General features: G+C 40.9%; 1 protein-coding gene across 1 annotated transcript in view; it reads left to right on the forward strand.

The window, feature by feature from the left end:
- glra1 (glycine receptor, alpha 1) overlaps nucleotides 1-17,676 on the forward strand; it is a 279,246-nt gene that overhangs the window by 234,228 nt on the left and 27,342 nt on the right. The window contains 1 exon segment of the mRNA XM_020920567.2: nucleotides 7,511-7,657. Coding sequence (XP_020776226.2) covers nucleotides 7,511-7,657 — 147 coding nt within the window.

The raw sequence follows: 17,676 nt of genomic DNA on the forward strand, positions 1-17,676 counted from the left end.
CCGTTTGGTGCAGTGGGTGAGTTGTTGTACAGCTGTAGGGAGTATTATCTGTCTGTCTGTAGTCCATGATGAAGAGCAGTTTGTCCAGTGTCCTCATGTCCTCGTGTGTTCGTTACAGTCGTTTTCTTTGTGGATACAGTGTCCGTCCACACTAAACCAATTGAAAACGGCTCCAGAGACGGAACGATCTGGTGCCGCCAGTTCATACGAATTCATTTGAGTACAGATCTGACCCCGTGTGAGATAATATTTGTGACTCCCCCCATAGGATTTTGACTCCTCTTACTTTTTTTATAGTTACTTATTGATTTATTTCTCATGTCATTTATTTGCTACATATTCACTTTCTTTTAAAGGTATTTTAAGGAATGTTTTGATGGAGAACGACTTGATATTTTGTGTAAATGTGACATATTGTTAAAATTGCATATACATAGCACTGACTCTTGTCACTTTTTATATTGTATTTTAGATTGTTGTGGTTTTTTAGTTTGTTATGTTCAGATAATCCACATGTAATTTTAAGTGAAGTTATTGATTACAGAAACAATTGAAACAAATCTTCTCCTATCATCTATTTAACTTCTCTATTGATCAGCCCTGTCTATTTTAACAAGATTCCAAATCATTATACATCACTTTGATTACCTAACTCATTATAATATATAGAACTACTTATCTCATTTTCTGTAAAATATGTGTTTAAACAACTAAGTCATTTTTAACATTCAAAACTTATAATGGACATAAAAAAATGCATCTGAGTTCTTCAAAAAACAAAAACTTTTAAATATGTCCGTGTGTTTTAATTTACAGATATAGAATTAATATTCAGAGTTTTGCTGTAGAATTCAAGGTCTTTTTTAGTAAAATATAAATTTTCATAGGGGGTCAATATTCTATAGGGGGGGTCAACATACCATAATAGAATTCTGACCCCGGGTTTAAAATACTATACCACACCGGGACTGTATGGATGGCTGAAAACACTGATACGCTGATATAGGTCTATGTGCCGCGAAGTAATTCACCGCCATAACGCTAAGAGGCTAGAATATATGTCCATTATATATGTCCATTCATATATATGGTGACGATATTTATTGCGATATCGTGGGAAAGCTCATGATACGGTGGGAAGGCTCAAGATTAGAGATGTAACAATATCCAAATCTCTCTGTACGATACTACATATTTACGTACAATATTTATTGCAATACTTACGATATTTATTGCGATATTTTGTGGAGGCTAATATGCTACTTTTTCCTCTGACAAGACTTAATCCAAAGAACTAAAACTTAAAAGTGTTTCGAACTGTTATTTCTTCTAGTAGTTTACACTGAAATGGAGCAAAGGATCATGGTCTATGTAGTTCCCTGTGTCTTTTTTTTAGCTCTTTCTGCACCATAACTCTTCATTTAAGCAAAGAGACTTGTAATTCGATATATTGTGATGGTCCACGATATTATTGTGAGAACTTTGACGATACGATATCACGATATTTCGGTTATTGTTACATCACTAGTCTGTGTTACTCTTATAAGAATTCCCCCAGACCTCTCTACACAGTAACTTAAATGGGTTAAGATAGGAGTGCAGTAGATTGTATACAGGGCTTTCTTATTTAGGAGAAAAGATTTGAGAAAGATTTATAAGGCAATAATGTTTAATGCTGTACTCCAGGCAAAGACAGCAATAACATCTCCACAGAGATAAGCAGATGGCAAACCCTTCACCAGAAAAGTTACATTTTGCACCTTTAATATGATGTTATTATCCTCTTGAATTGGAAGAAAATGTTGTATTGTTGCCTGTAGGCCGTAGTGTAGAAGCTGATAGAGATGAGCTTGGAAAGATGAGATAGAGACCGTGTAAATCATGACTTCCTCTAGTGGTATTGTCAGATTGAGGTGACAGTGGTGCGTTCGTGTGAGTCTGTATAATTATAACTCCAGGAGAGCTGCATAATCCTGCTCTCACGCTGCGTTTGTGGACAGTAGGAATCCACCACGCTGTACAAACCAATGAGCCGTGAGTCCTGTCAGTCGGACCAGATGATGCGTTCAGGTACAGCCCACAGTGTGTACAATGTGCGGAAGAGAGGAGGGAAGAGCTCTGTAAACTAATTGATTGCGTTCACGTTCCACAATTTGATGTCATCATTTCAAATGGAGGCAGCGGCCTATACGTATAACGCTGGACTTGTCATGATAATTTTATGATTCAAAGTCCTTTACATGCACAACAGTGACGTCTTTGGGGTTGAATGACGGCACCACTTTCTGTTCAATCTGACCTATAGAGGTGATCACATGGTGTCCTGGTTTGGTCCTGGTTTGAGCCCAGTTTAGGCCCAATGTAGACTTTGTTTTTAGTCCTGCTGTAGTCCTGGTTTAGTCCTGCTGCAGTCCTGGTTTAGTCCTGCTGCAGTCCTGGTTTAGTCCTAGTCTAGTCCTGCTGTAGTCCTGGTTTAGTCCTGCTGCAGTCCTGGTTTAGTCCTAGTCTAGTCCTGCTGTAGTCCTGGTTTAGTCCTGGTCTAGTCCTGCTGTAGTCCTTGTTTAGTCTTGGTCTAGTCCTGTTGTAGTCCAGCTGTGGTCCTGCTGTAGTCCTGGTTTAGTCATAGTCTAGGCCTGTTGTAGTCCTGCTGTGGTCCTGCTGTAGTCCTGGTTTAGTCATAGTCTAGGCCTGTTGTAGTCCTGCTGTCGTCCTGCTGTGTCCTGCTGTGGTCCTGCTGTAGTCGTGGTTTAGTCCTAGTCTAGTCCTGCTGTAGTCCTTGTTTAGTCTTGGTCTAGTCCTGTTGTAGTCCAGCTGTGGTCCTGCTGTAGTCCTGGTTTAGTCATAGTCTAGGCCTGTTGTAGTCCTGCTGTAGTCCTGCTGTGGTCCTGCTGTGGTCCTGGTTTAGTCCTAGTCTAGTCCTGCTGTGGTCCTGCTGTAGTCCTGGTTTAGGCCTCGCCTAGTCCTGCTGTGGTCTTGCTGGAGTCCTGGTTTTGTCCTAGTCTAGTCCTGGTTTAGACCTAGTCTAGTCCTGCTGTGGTCCTGCTGTAGTCGTGGTTTAGTCCTGCTTTAGTCCTAGTCTAGTCCTGCTGTAGTCCTCTTGTAATCCTACTGTAGTCCTGGTCTAGTCCTGCTGTAGTCCTGGTTTACTCCTGGTCTAGTCCTGCTGTAGGTCTACTGTAGTCCTGGTCTAGTCCTGCTGTAGTCCTACTGTAGTCCTGGTTTAGTCCTGGTCTAGTCCTGCTGTAGTCCTGGTTTAGTCCTGGTCTAGTCCTGCTGTAGTCCTCTTGTAATCCTACTGTAGTCCTGGTCTAGTCCTGGTCTAGTCCAGATTTAGTCCAGATTTAGTTCATGGTGTGATGTGGCATTGGGTTAAGCCTGAACACAGCCAGATAAAACTATTAAACCAGTATTAAATGTAACTTTTCTGATGGAGGGTGTCTTACATTTATTCACTTACTGATATTTTTATTGCTGGTATTTTCACCTACATGTCTCCATAGAAACAGATAAGCTGAATGCAATTTTGTGAAATATTACAGGCAAAGCTATAATATTTTCAAAGAGACAACTAGTCAGATAGCTCAGTAATGAGATCAGATTTTTGGTGTGTGTTTACATGCACAAAAGAAATTGGATTATCAGAAAACACCTGGCCACATGTGAACTGTTGTATTTAGTTGAAGTAAAAAGTACATTAAAATAAATAGAATTAAGATGATTATATGACATTTCTATAATCCAGAAATCAGATCATGATCAGATTTCCTCTTTTTGTTATACACATAGCCACTGTCATCTCTGTATTTCTCGTGGTTGAATTGATTTTAAAGCAATATCTCTGTCGTCTTTTGAGGCGCTGTGTATAAATAGTTGAAGCTGCTCTGTCTGTGGTGAGGGTCACACTCAAGGACCCTCTCATCTGAAGAGCCCTGGAGTAAAGATAGAAGTTAAACAGAAAACAGCACAGAAACAGCGTAGATCAGGATCTGAACAAGGAAATGAAAAGACTGCGACCTCATAAAATACTCTAGTCTGAATCAGAGGCTTATTATATTGATTTCTTAGTAAGTTAATTGGGAGTATTCAATGGTTACTATATTCAATGCCAAATCTCAAAAGCCTGTAGTGTTTAAAGGGCCAATATTACACCAAAGTGACTTGTGAGCTTTAAGACAAGTTGTAATGCTGTTACGTTCTCAAAAACAGACCTGGAGTTGTGTTTTGTTTCATTCACACATGCTTGAGTAACACTTTATTATTAGTCTGTCTACATCTCCAAAGCTTAAAATGCTCTGCCTTTTATCTTTAATTTAATAGAGAGCTGAAATGATCCAAGTGATTCTAGTGAAAGTGTATGGAGCTTAAAAACACAGTGGAGCACTTCCTGTGTTACCACGTGACGTCACAAGGTGGAACACAGTTTTCAGTTTGAGAAAAGCCTCAATATGCAGGGTTTCAGTTAGGGCTGTGCCAAAAATTGAAAGATTGACAGATACTAAGTGATGTTTGGTTGATCTCAGTGATAAGAGCTGTGCATTTGAATCCTCAGGTCCACAGCCAATCATGCGGCAGTAATAGCGCGGGGAGCGGACGAGGATTTACCCTCTTGTTTAGGAAAAAGCAGTCAGGGCTACAGCTCCTTTCTGTTTCCTCATGAGTCCTCACGTTTCACAAGTTTTCACTTAAATCTGTACAATTTAACTAAAAATCCAGTGTTTCCTTCCCCCTGTGTCTTTGTGTGTGTCTGCCTCGCTCCCACTCCCTCTCTGATCCAGCTCCTCACCTTTTCTCCTCTTTCCCTCCTCTGGTGCATCATTATAATCCAACATATGGAAAGTGAACTGCTATTTTATATCGTGTATGAGTAAAACTTAAGAGCTCATTTAGCGTACGGACATCACAAGTTGTCCAGTGTGGTTCATTTGGTCTTCTGATAATTTATGTTATTAGGCTCTTTTTTCAGACCAAGAGTTTGTTTTTATACCTGACAGTTTGGACTGCTCACTCGCACTCTTCCTCAGACTGGTCACATTAGAGGAAGGCCACTAGTGAATAGTGGAAACTGTCAGGTATAAAAACAAACTCTTGGTCTGATAAAAGAACCTAATAACATGGATATCACACGTGTTTCTGTTGATAGCAGTAGCGTGTGCACATGTGTCTGCTACAAGCACAGGGGTCTCCAACCTGGAGCTCGGGAGCTGCCTGTAGCTCTCCACTAGGGATGGGCATGATTAGTCGATTAATCAATAATTGATCATTAAGAATTTCATCAATTATGTTCATTTTAATCGACAAACCGAATGTAGGTTGCTGTGCGTAGTGTGACCAAACAGGTCTGTACATGTGTCTCTGCACTCAGAAGGAGCGAGACACAAACAGTCGGTCAGTCTGCAACGTGCTGAAGCACAAATGTGTATTTAACAATGATTTGTACAAGAAATTCCATGCTTTCCATTGTGTTTGGGACAAGTGTGAGTCCATGTGCACAGTGAACAAAGCAGCACATATGTTTCAGTGTCCAGTAGGAAAAAGTTTTGTCAGGTGAGAGTCGCTCAATGTGGATGACGAGTCCCCACCTCCCTCCCCCCGTACGGTGTCCTGGTTTTGACAAACGCAAATATGGTCACACTAACCTGTATTCCACTGAGTCGTTTCGCATCAGCGCACAAGAGCTGTTTTTTTTCTTCGCTTAGTTTATGCAAATTAGCCATGTGGTTTTAAGTTTTGTTGCGCAAAGCTGCATTAAACACATTATAATGTCAAACGGGCTGATGTGGCTCTAGAGTGGTTACGGTTTATATGTCATAAAGTTGAATTTATTTATGCAGATTAGTAGTGCAGATAGTAATAATAATGATGGTGATTACATTTTTATGTGAAAAACATTCATGATTAATCAGTAATCAATCGTTAATTCTCCCGACGATTGATTAAGAACATTTAATCCAATGCCCATCCCTGCTCTCCACCCCCTTCCAAGTAGCTCAGCAGGAGATTTCTGAATTATATCATTGTGCAGAATAACAACAATGCGGTTAATGACATGCCTATTAACATTTTGAAGCCCAACTTTGTGCACTAATAAATGGACAATGAGTTGTGTTTTATCTGCATCTAACTGCACCCCAAGACTGTAAGAGGGTACAGTCTTCTTATAATCGTCTCAATGTGTCTTGCAGCCGCTAAAATGAGTAGCTCTGCGGCATTTTTGTTTTGTAAGGTAGCTCTCTGAAGGAAAAAGGTTGGAGACCCCTGCGACTAATAACGGTAATGGTTGTGCGTATATGCATTTATATTTAATATACTGTACAAACTCATTCCAAGCTTTTATTGTGAATACCTTTGGAAATATTGGTCCTATCAACACAAAATAAAAAGTATGTTGTCGTAATCCTGACACACTGCCCTTTATATCTGAAGTCCACATGTCATATTTTTTTAATAAGACAGAAGAAGATTGAATCGAAAATTGAGATTGATCAATATGGGGAAGAATAAATCGTGATTCCTTTTTTAACCATATTGCCCAGCCTTAATAAAACTCAAACATGTGTGAAGGAAACAAAACAACTCCACGTCTGTTTTTGAGCAGGATTATGAAACACTGTCTTTTTATTTAACACTGCTCCCTCTCAAACGCACACTCTGCTTTTGCACCAGGGCTGTGGTCAACTGAAGACATTTCTGGATGAGTAAAAATGCTTAAATAAATACAGTTCTTTTATCAGAGCTGTGGGCGAGTCCTGTAGAAGCATGATTCTTGGTCAGTCGCTGATTCCAGATCTGCTCATCTGAACTAAACTGTCTGAACTGTGAAGTGAACTGAGATAAAACATGGAATTATTCAGGCAAAAATGTGAAGAAAACGAACGGAAATGTAATATATATAGAGAGGGAGAGAGCAGAGAGAGAGAGAAAGAGAAGGGGAGGTGCAGTGAGAGAGAAGACAGAGAGACAAAACAGAGATAGAGAGAAAAGAGAAAACAGAGAGAAGGAGGTGAAGGGAGAGAGATAGTAGAGAGAAAGCAGAGAAAAAGAGGGCAGAGAGAGAGAGAGGAAACCAAAAAGAGGAGATGGGGTAGAGACATTGATATAAAAAGAGAGGAGAGAGAGCAGAGAGAAAGGAAAGACTGAAAAGGGGCAAAAAGGAAAGATGTGTGAGTGAGATATATACTGTTCATACAGAGAGAGATGGAGGGATAGAGTGGAGAGAAATGAGGTGAAAAACACAGATGAGTGCTGGACTATTTCTCTTTCTGTAGCTGCACCAGCAGATCACGACTGCACTGTCCTTTTTTCTGTGTGTTTTAGAATGTATTTAAAGGGCCCATTTTACACTGTTCATCACAAACAGACCTGCATTTGTGTTTTTGAGGAGGTAACAACATTTTATTGTGGCTTAAAGCTCACAAGAGACAATTCTGTGTAAACTGAAAGATTATTTTGTCCAAAAACATGCATCCTCATCCTCACCCTCTTCATCTTCACTCTTCCTCTTCTTCTGCAGGTGTCTTATGTGAAGGCCATTGACATCTGGATGGCCGTGTGTCTGCTCTTCGTCTTCTCGGCTCTGCTCGAATACGCCGCCGTCAACTTCATCGCTCGCCAACACAAAGAACTGCTGCGCTTCAGGAGGAGACGAAGGCACATGAAGGTAAGATACAACACAATGTACAAATACAGACAATATATAATCTATACAAATGTAAGAGCTCGCCAACACAAAGAGCTGCTGCGCTTCAGGAGGAAACAGACGTGCATGAAGATAACATATATATATACATATGTGTGTATGTATGTATGTATATATATATATATATATATATATATATATATATATATATATATATATATATATATATATATATATATATATATATATATATATATATATATATATATACATACATACATACATACATACACACACACACACACAATACACAACACAGTATACAACAACCTACAATACGTATAGGGGTGTGCAAAAATATTGAAATATTGATATATATTGTATCGCTTAATATCATGATACAGTATCGATACTGTGGGCTGCTGTATCCTTCCTAGAGAATTTTTTGGTATATTTTACTCAATTATTTTTTTTACAGCTACAGTTTTGTTGCTTGTTCAGAGGAAGGAAACTCATTTATGCGACACATTTGACATTTTCACTGTTTTGAGGATTAAAATGTTTGTGTTTCATATGAACTTTGCACAGTTTAACAAAGGTTTAACAAAGACTTTTAGTATCACACCCATGAATTTGCTTTTATTTTTATTGAACCATATTGAATCAATTAGAAATATATATAAATTAAAAGTGCACTGTATTGGGATATGTATATATTACATATTTTACATATACATATTTTAAAAGTCACAAATCTTGACAAAGACAAATCTTGACACAAATCTTCGTGACCCAAGCCAACAGACATTATTCATAAATAACAAAATACATTTGTGACCATTATTGAACATTAATGAGGATATTTTATTATTGACTGAGTGATAGTGTCTCTCTGAACAATAAGTATTACCATATTTTTTGGACCGGATTATAAGGCACAGTATCAGTCATGTTGAATTCTCTCATCTATTTTCATACATTAGGTGCACCGGATTATAAGGCACATTAAGCAAAACAAACAGAAGACACTTGAGACTTTTTTATTTTCTATGAGGAGGACTCAAATATACATTGAGTAATAATGTGTTTAATGCAGGCTTGCGCACATTTGTTTACATTTTACAGAAACAAAACTTAAAGTCACATGGCTCATTTGCATGAACTATAAGCACTGAAAAAACAGATCCCTCCTTTTGCACTGATGCTGTTCAGCTTCTGTCGGACTTAAGAACACGACTCAGTGGAATATATGTTTGCTGTCGATTTTTCTGAAAATTAAGGGATTTTAAGTGCACCTTATAGTCCAAAAAATACAGTACTCAAGTTTTAAACAAGGAAAAACAGTAATCAGTGTTTCCTACAGAAAATTGGTTAGGCAAGGCGATGCTGCTGGAGGGGGGTGTGTGCGGAGATGTATGTATATGTATATTGCAGACCTACATGCAGCTCGTGACACGGCAACCCAAAAAAAATCTCTTGCGACCTACCTGAGGGACCCAGTCTGTGGGAATTATATATCATGTTGTGGTCTGTGTATCGAGGTATGTATCATATCGACAACTTCTTAATGATACCCAGCCCTAAATATCTATGTATCTATACACACAGTACCACAACAATATAGTCTGTATCTGTAGAAATGTAAAAACTCGCCAACATAAAGATCTTCAGGTATATAAAGATAAGATAAAGATAAGATATAAGGCAACATAGAACAGTATACAATTCAATATACAACTATATACAATATCAAAGTACCTCCTATAACTATCTATCGGCACACTTACATTCACTTCACAATATACAGAATATAGTCCAGTGATACTTTGCAGTGGGGGTTTTATATATATACATATGTGTATATATATATATATATATATATATATATATATATATATATATATATATATATATATATATAATATATATTATATATATATATATATATATATATATATATATATATATATATATATATATATAAAGGGCCCATCTCATGCAAAATCTACTTTTCAGAGCTTTCTACCTTCTAAGAGTGATGTGTGTATATGTCGCTGAAGTGGTTTTTAGATTGATTCAGTGTTTTTTTTAACAAATTGCAGCGTATTTCTCCCACGTGACAATGAACTAAAGCTGCTACAACGATGACACAGCCAGATACACCTATGACGTTTTTGACTTAGCAGAAAGCGCTTTGCACCTGTCCCCCTCCCCCGCTCCACCACCTCCACCCCGCCTCCACCCGCATCGGTTGACAATTTCCACATGAACACCTAAACAAAAGCGACAGCATAAGCTCATTGTTCTGCACTGCAGTGTGCACGATATAATAAGTTTATCTACTAGTGTTTATTAATACTTTACCAATTAATAATGTTCAGCTGATGTCGACGCAGTGCTTGAGTTTCGTGCAGCTCAAAGTCCTCGTCCGATTCCGGGTCCAACACATGCGGCTGAACGCGCTGTATCGTCATGATGAATAAAAGTTTATTCCTACCTCTATCAGGGTGCACGTCTGTCTCCCCCTCCCTCCCTGAGATGGGCGGAGGAAGGGCGGCTCACTCAGAGCCTACGTCACGTTTGGAGGACGGAGCCTGTGCTTTCTCAGGACGGGCGGGGGGAGGAGCAATAGTCGACCTTTCATAGTTCCTGGTCTGTGACTGTCTCCAACAAATCAGTAAGATTTCATAACTATTGTGTAATGGATGTTCCAAAACTCAATTTATGCTTGTTTATGTGCAGAAGATACAATGTGAAAACAGTTATTTTACATGAGATGGGCCCTTTAAGATAGTGTGGCCTCAAAATTTGAATGTATAAAAACCATATTGTCTGGTATAACCTCCCATCTTGCTCTCTATAATATATTTTCCTCAGTCTTCACTCTTATTACCCCTTTAAGCTCTAAACCTGGACAGTGGAACAAACAGCTGTTTTATTCATCTTACCCAAAGGAACTGCTTGTAAAATGCCTTCACTTTTACTTCACTATATTTCAAGTAAACGTCATTGTAAGTTTTCCCATAGTCCTTTGCACCAACAGGTCCACCGTCTGAACAGATATCAGAGACAAAGCCCGCTCCTGCTCCCCGGTCATTAGATCTTTGTAAACACCGAGAAATCCTCTGTTTTCTCTGCGCTCTGCTCCTGAAAAATGCATTATGTTTGATATTGGCTTAGCTTTGTTAGTCACCAGGCAATACACAACTCGCATCAATATTTAACACAAGCAGAGGATTACAGATGGAGCAAAACAGGGCTGAAGAAAGAGCTCTAAAGAACGGAAAGATGAAATGACTGAGCAGATTTGTAAAAGTTTGTAGTGTTTGCGGCGATGCTGAGGGGGAGAGAGAGAGAGGAGGGAGCAGGGGTTTAAACAGAGGAACAGGTGGAATAACAACTACAGTGGGGGCGGCAGTAGAGAGAGTAGAGCGTTTGTCGTTTGTTGGCGGTTTTGTCCATGGGCAAGACACTTATCCCACCTTTCCCCCTGTGTCTGTGTATCATTCGTTCATTTGTTTTTCAATATAAAACCAAAAATAAGAAATCCAAAAAACAACAGTTTTCTTCATTATTTGTCTCCAAAACCAAAATGAAAAAATGGATAACGATTAGTTTTTTTAGTTTTCGATTTTGTGTTTAAATGAAGAATGGAAAAAACAGATAACGACCGTTTCCCGTTTATGTGACTTTCGTGACTGCGATGCCGGACTGAACCAGGACTGAAACAGGTCCGGGACCAGACCGGAACCAAAGCGGTACCAGAGCGGACTCCGAGCTTTGACTCCGAGCCTCCGCGGGGTCCAAGCCTCAGCTTCGAGCTCTGGCTCTGCCGTGGGCTCTGAGCCTCTGGTCTGGTCCCGGCCTGGTCCCGGCCCTGGTCCCGGCTTGGTTTCAGTCTCAGTCCCGGTCTGGTCCCGGTCTGGTCCCCATCTGATTTCAGCTTGGTCCCGGTCTGGTCTCGCTCTCCGTCCCGCTCTCAGCCCCGCTCTGGTCCGGTCTGGTTCCGGCCTGGTCCTGATCTAGTCTCGGTCTCGGTCTGGTCTCAGTCTGTTCTCGATCTGGTCCCGGTCTGGTCCCAGTCTGGTCCCGGCCTGGTCCTGGTCTGGTCTCGGTCTCAGTCCTGGTCTGGTCCTGGTTTGGTCTCAGTCTCGGTCTCAGTCCCGATCTGGTCTCGGTCTCGGTCCCGGTCTGGACTCGGTCTGGTCCTGGTCTGGTCTTGGTCTCAGTCCCGCTCCGGTTCCGGTCTGGTCCCGGACCTGGATCAGTCCTGGTTCAGTCCGACATCGTAATCACGGAAGTAATGTAAACAGGAAACGGCCGTTATCTGTTTTTTCCATTTTTCATTTAAACACAAAATCGAAAACTGAAAAAACGAATCGTTATCCGTTTTTTCATTTTGGTTTTGGAGACAAATTATGAAGAAAACTGTTTTTTTTTTTCTTATTTTGGTTTTATATTGAAAAACAAATGAAGGAATGATACACAGATTCCCTGTGTCTGTGTACGCTCATGTGTGAATGTGTGTGTGGTTCCTTGTTGTAAAGCGGTGTATGAAAATATGAGCATTTATCATTTATCATTTAGTTCTGGTTTAGCCCAGGTTTAGTCTCTGTTTAGTCCAGGTTTAGTTTTGATTTAACCCAGATTTAGAAAAGGTTTATTCCTTGTTTAGTCCAGGTTTAGTCCAGGTTTAGTTGGGATTTAGCCCAGGTTTAGCCTAGGTTTAGAAAAGGTTTAGAACAGGTTTAATCCTTGTTTGGTTCAGGTTTAGTTCTGAATTAGATCTGGTTAATCCTGGTTAAATCCTTGTGTTGATCAGGTTGAGTTCTGGTTAAATCCTTATGTAGTCCAGGTTTAGTTCTGATTTAGCCCAGGTTAAGAGCAGGTCTAATACTTGGTTAATCTAGGTTTTTAGTTCTGATTTAGTCAGGTTTAGTTCTGGTTAAATCCTTATTTAGTCCAGGTTTAGTTCTGATTTAGTTCAGGTTTAGTTTTGGTTAAATCCTTATTTAGTCCAGGTTTAGTTCTGATTTAGTCCAGGTTTAGTTTTGTTAAATCCTTATTTAGTCCAGTTTTCTGATTTAGTTAGTTTTTTTAAATCCTTATGTAGTCCAGGTTTAGTTTCGATTTAGCCCAGGTTTAGAGTAGGTTTAATCCTTGTTTAGTCCAGGTTTAGTTCTGATTTAGCCCAGTGTTACAACCCAGTGCTAGGGACAAAGGAAAGTAACACAATCCAGATATGATGTAAAGTAAACGGGTTTTATAAAGTGATGTGGGTAAGTACAATAACAAAATAAAACGTTTTACATTTGAAAAAATCTGAATTCCCCAAAGTAACTAAACCACTCCTAAACTAGGGTAGCTAACAGCAACAAAAAACAACTGCCCAAGGGCCGAGCCAACTGGCAAAACTGAAAATTATAGTAATATAAACACACTTTACAATATCAAAGAGAGACCACTAGTGAACGTCTACAGATGTGTCATCCAGCCGCCCGGAGGGACAGGCGCACAGCACTTTTATTGGTCGAGATTAGGGGTGGGCATGATTAATCGATTAATCGATAATTGATCATTAAGAATTTCATCGATTACGTTAATTTTAATCGACAAACCGAATGTAGGTTGCTGTGTGTAGCGTGACCAAACAGGTCTGTACATGTGTCTCTCTGCACTCAGAAGGAGTGAGACACAAACATTCCGTCAGTCTGCAGTGTACCGAAGCACAAATGTGTATTTAACGATGATTTGTACAAGAAATTCCACGCTTTCCGTTGCGTTTGGGACAAGTGTGAGTCCATGTGCACAGTGAACAAAGCAGCACATATGTTTCAGTGTCCAGTGGGAAAAAGCTTTACCAGGTGAGAGTCGCTCAATGTCGATGACGAGTCCCCACCTCCCTCCCCCCGTACGGTGTCCTGGTTTTGACAAACGCAAATATGGTCACACTAACCTGTATTCACCTGAGTCATGTCTTTTAATCCAACAGAAAGAGCTGTAGTTTTATCTTCGCTGAGTTTATGAAAATTAGCGATGCGGTTTTAAGTTTCGTTTCTGTGAGAGTTGCGCAAAACTGAATTAAACACATTATAATCTCAAACGGGCTGATGTGGCTCTAGAGTGGTTACGGTTTATATGTCGTAAAGTTGAATTTATTTATGCAGATTAGTAGTGCAGCTGGTAATAATAATGATGATCATTTTAATATAAAAACATCAATGATTAATCGATAATCGATCGTTAATTCTTCCGACGATCGATTAAGAAAATTTCATCGAATGCCCATCCCTAGTCGAGATGATTGATGTGTAGGGAAGGGGTTGGAGGAACGGGACGTCAATCCTCCAACCACAGCACAAGTGATGTCGGAGCCAGCCCACAGCATTGGAACCATGGCCCACCAGTCAGACAGCAGGCACCACACAGGACATGCAAATACGGAAGATACACGCGGTAATACCAACGGGGAGCACCAGGCGATGCGGAGCCGGAGACAGGCCGCGAGCCGTAACACCCGGTTTAGCCCAAGCTTAGTCTCTGTTTAGTCCAGGTTTAGTCCTGCTTTGGTCTCCCTTACATTTGTTCAATGACGGGTGTTTTATAGCTCAAAAAACACCTTCAAAAAACATGAATTTGTCCAGTGTGCAGGCTTGCCTCTCCGTAGATCTGACCATTAACTAAACTCCACACAGAAACACTGCTCTAATCTCATACTACAGTTGTACAAAGAGAACGGAAGATGTCGGAAATGGGGAAGCAGGCGCCATAAGACTAAAATTATCTTCATGAATGATCACAACACCTGTACGTCAGATGCCCTTCCCTGTGCCGTCGTCTGTTTCCTGTGTTTGAGGAGCAGGTCAGACAGAGGTCCAGGCTCGTCACAACCGTCGCCTCAGTTACACCGTCCGTCCTCCCGTCTGCCTCGTCTCAGAGTCACAGTCGTCTCATTTTTCACTCAAATCAAATCGGAAATGTTTCATCAAATTTGAATTCCCCTGATACAAAACTTCTCTGTAAAGCTCATCCGTCTCTCCCTCCCTCACTCTACTCCCTCTCTCCATCTCTCTCCTCTCTCTGTGTCTTTATCTCCTCTGTCTCTCCTCTCCCCTCTCTCTTTCTCTTTCCTTCTCTCTCCTCTTTCTCTATTCTTTTCCTCCCTCTCCTCTCTCTCCTTTGTCTCGTTCTCTCCTCTCTCCCCCTCTCTCTTTCTCTCTTCTCTGTCTCTTTCTCTCCTCTATCCCCCTCTCTCTTTCTCTCTCCCTCTTTCTCACTCTCTCTCTCTGCCCTTTATCTTCTGTCTCTCCTCTCTCCCCTCTCTCTATCTCTCCCCTCTTCCATTCTCTTTTCTTTCCTTCTTTCTCCTCTTTCTCTATTCTGTCTCCCTCTTTCCCACATTCTCTCTCTGTCTTCTGTCCCTCCCTCTCTCTTTCTCTCTCCTCTGTCTCGTTCTCTCCTCTCTCCACCTCTCTCTTTTTCTCTTCTCTGTCTCTTTCTCTCCTCTAACCCCCTCTCTCTCTTCTTTCTCCTCTTTCTCTATTCTTTCTCCCTCTCTCTCCCACTCTCTCTCTCTCCGTCTCTTCATCTCCCGTCTCTCCTCTCTCTCTCTTTCTCTCCTCTAACCCCTCTCTCTCTTTCTTTCTCTCTTCTCTGTCTCATTCTCTCCCCTCTCTCTTTCTCTCTCTCTCTTTCTCACTCTCTGCCTGTCTTTTTCTCTCCTTTCTCCACCTCTCTCTTTCTCTCTTGTCTGTCTTTTTCTCTCCTCTAACCCCCTGTCTCTCTTTCTTTCTCCTCTTTCTCTATTCTTTCTCCCTCTCTCTCCCACTCTCTCTTTCTCCGTCTCTCCTCTTTCTCTCTTTCTCTCTCCTCTCTCTCTCTTTCTCTCCTCTAACCCCCTCTCTCTCTTTCTTTCTCTCTTCTCTGTCTCATTCTCTCCCCTCTCTTTCTCTCTTTCTCACTCTCTGCCTGTCTTTTTCTCTCCTTTCTCTCCCTCTCTCTTTCTCTCTTGTCTGTCTTTTTCTCTCCTCTATCCCCCTCTCTCTTTCTCTCTCCCTCTTTCCCACTCTCTCTCTGTCTCTTCATCTCCTGTCTCTCCGCTCTCTCCCTCTCTTTCTCTCATCTGTCTCTTTCTTTCCTCTCTCTCTCTTTCTCTCTTCTCTGTCTCTTTCTCTCCTCTATCCCCCTCTCTCTCTTTCTCTCTCCTTCTTTCTCCTCTTTCTCTGTTCTTTCTCCCTCTCTCCCACTCTCTCTGTCCTTCATCTCCTGTCTCTCCTCTCTCTCACTCTCTCTTTCTCTCTCCTCTGTCTCGTTCTCTCCTCTCTCCCCCTCTCTCTTTCTCTCTCCCTCTTTCTCACTCTCTCTCTCTCTGCCCCTTTATCTTCTGTCTCTCCTCTCTCCCCTCTCTCTTTCTCTCCCCTCTTCCATTCTCTCTTTCTCTTTCCTTCTTTCTCCTCTTTCTCTATTCTGTCTCCCTCTTTCCCACATTCTCTCTCTGTCTTCTGTCTCTCTCTTTCTCTCTCCTCTGTCTTGTTCTCTCCTCTCTCCACCTCTCTCTTTTTCTCTTCTCTGTCTCTTTCTCTCCTCTAACCCCCTCTCTCTCTTTCTTTCTCCTCTTTCTCTATTCTTTCTCCCTCTCTCTCTCTCTCTCTCCGTCTCTTCATCTCCCGTCTCTCCTCTCTCTCTCTTTCTCTCTCTTCTCTGTCTCTTTCTCTCCTCTAACCCCCTCTCTCTCTTTCTTTCTCTCTTCTCTGTCTCATTCTCTCCCCTCTCTCTCTCTCTTTCTCACTCTCTGCCTGTCTTTTTCTCTCCTTTCTCTCCCTCTCTCTTTCTCTCTTGTCTGTCTTTTTCTCTCCTCTATCCCCCTCTCTCTTTCTCTCTCCCTCTTTCCCACTCTCTCTCTGTCTCTTCATCTCCTGTCTCTCCTCTCTCTCCCTCTCTTTCTCTCATCTGTCTCTTTCTTTCCTCTCTCTCTCTTTTTCTCTTCTCTGTCTTTCTCTCCTCTATCCCCCTCTCTCTTTCTCTCTCCTTCTTTCTCCTCTTTCTCTCTTCTGTCTCCCTCTCTCCCACTCTCTCTTTCTCTCTTCTCTGTCTCTTTCTCTCCTCTATCTCCCCCACTCTTCTTTGCTCTCCTCTTTCACTGTTCTCTCTCTCGTTCTTTCCTTTTTCTCTATTCTCTCTCTTCCTCCCTCTCCTCTCTCTCTTTCTCGTCCCCTCTCTCCCGCTCTGTTTCCATCAAACTCTCCAAACACAAAGATAGATAGATTGATGGATAGATAGATATGGATAGAGAGATAGACAGAGAGAAAGATGAAGTGCCATGTTTGAGCTGCTCTCACATCACTCACACGTTAAACAGACGCGCCGTCAAAACTAAAACGAATGCTTTTTCTCATATAATTCGGGTTCTCCTCATCAAAACACACATTCAAAGTCTAAAAAAAAAACAAGATACAAGAAATAAAATTCAGATCTGAACCAGCACAGGCTTTAATGTTTAATCTAGTATTTATGTTTTCTGTGTAGTTCTGATTTAGACCTGGTTAAATCCTGGTTTAGTTCTGGTTTAGTCCATGTTTAGTTCTGATTTAGACCTGGTTTAGTTCTGATTTAGTCCAGGTTTAGTTCTGATTTAGTCCAGGTTTAGTTCTGATTTAGCCCAGATTTAGAACAGGTTGAATCCTTGTTTAGTCCAGGTTCAGTTCTGGTTAAATGCTTATTTAGTCCAGGTTTAGTTCTGATTTAAACCAGGTTAAATTCTTGTTTAGTGTTGTTAGTCCAGGTTTAGTTCTGATTTAGCCCAGGTTTATTCTCCGTTCAGTCCAGGTTTAGTTCTGATTTATTCCAGGTTTATCCAAGTTTTAATCTCTGTTTAGTTCTGGTTTAGTCCAGGTTTAGTTCTGATTTAAACCAGGTTAAATCCTTGTTTAGTCATTGTTTGTCCAGTTTCAGTTCTGATTTAGATCAGGTTTAGTCTCTGTTTAGTCCAGATTTAGTTCTGATTTAGCCCAGATTTAGAACAGGTTTAATCCTTGTTTAGT

Source organism: Boleophthalmus pectinirostris, unplaced genomic scaffold, assembly GCF_026225935.1.
Source record: "Boleophthalmus pectinirostris isolate CB_2022bp ecotype Guang Dong unplaced genomic scaffold, ASM2622593v1 HiC_scaffold_23, whole genome shotgun sequence".
Taxonomy (NCBI): domain Eukaryota; kingdom Metazoa; phylum Chordata; class Actinopteri; order Gobiiformes; family Gobiidae; genus Boleophthalmus; species Boleophthalmus pectinirostris.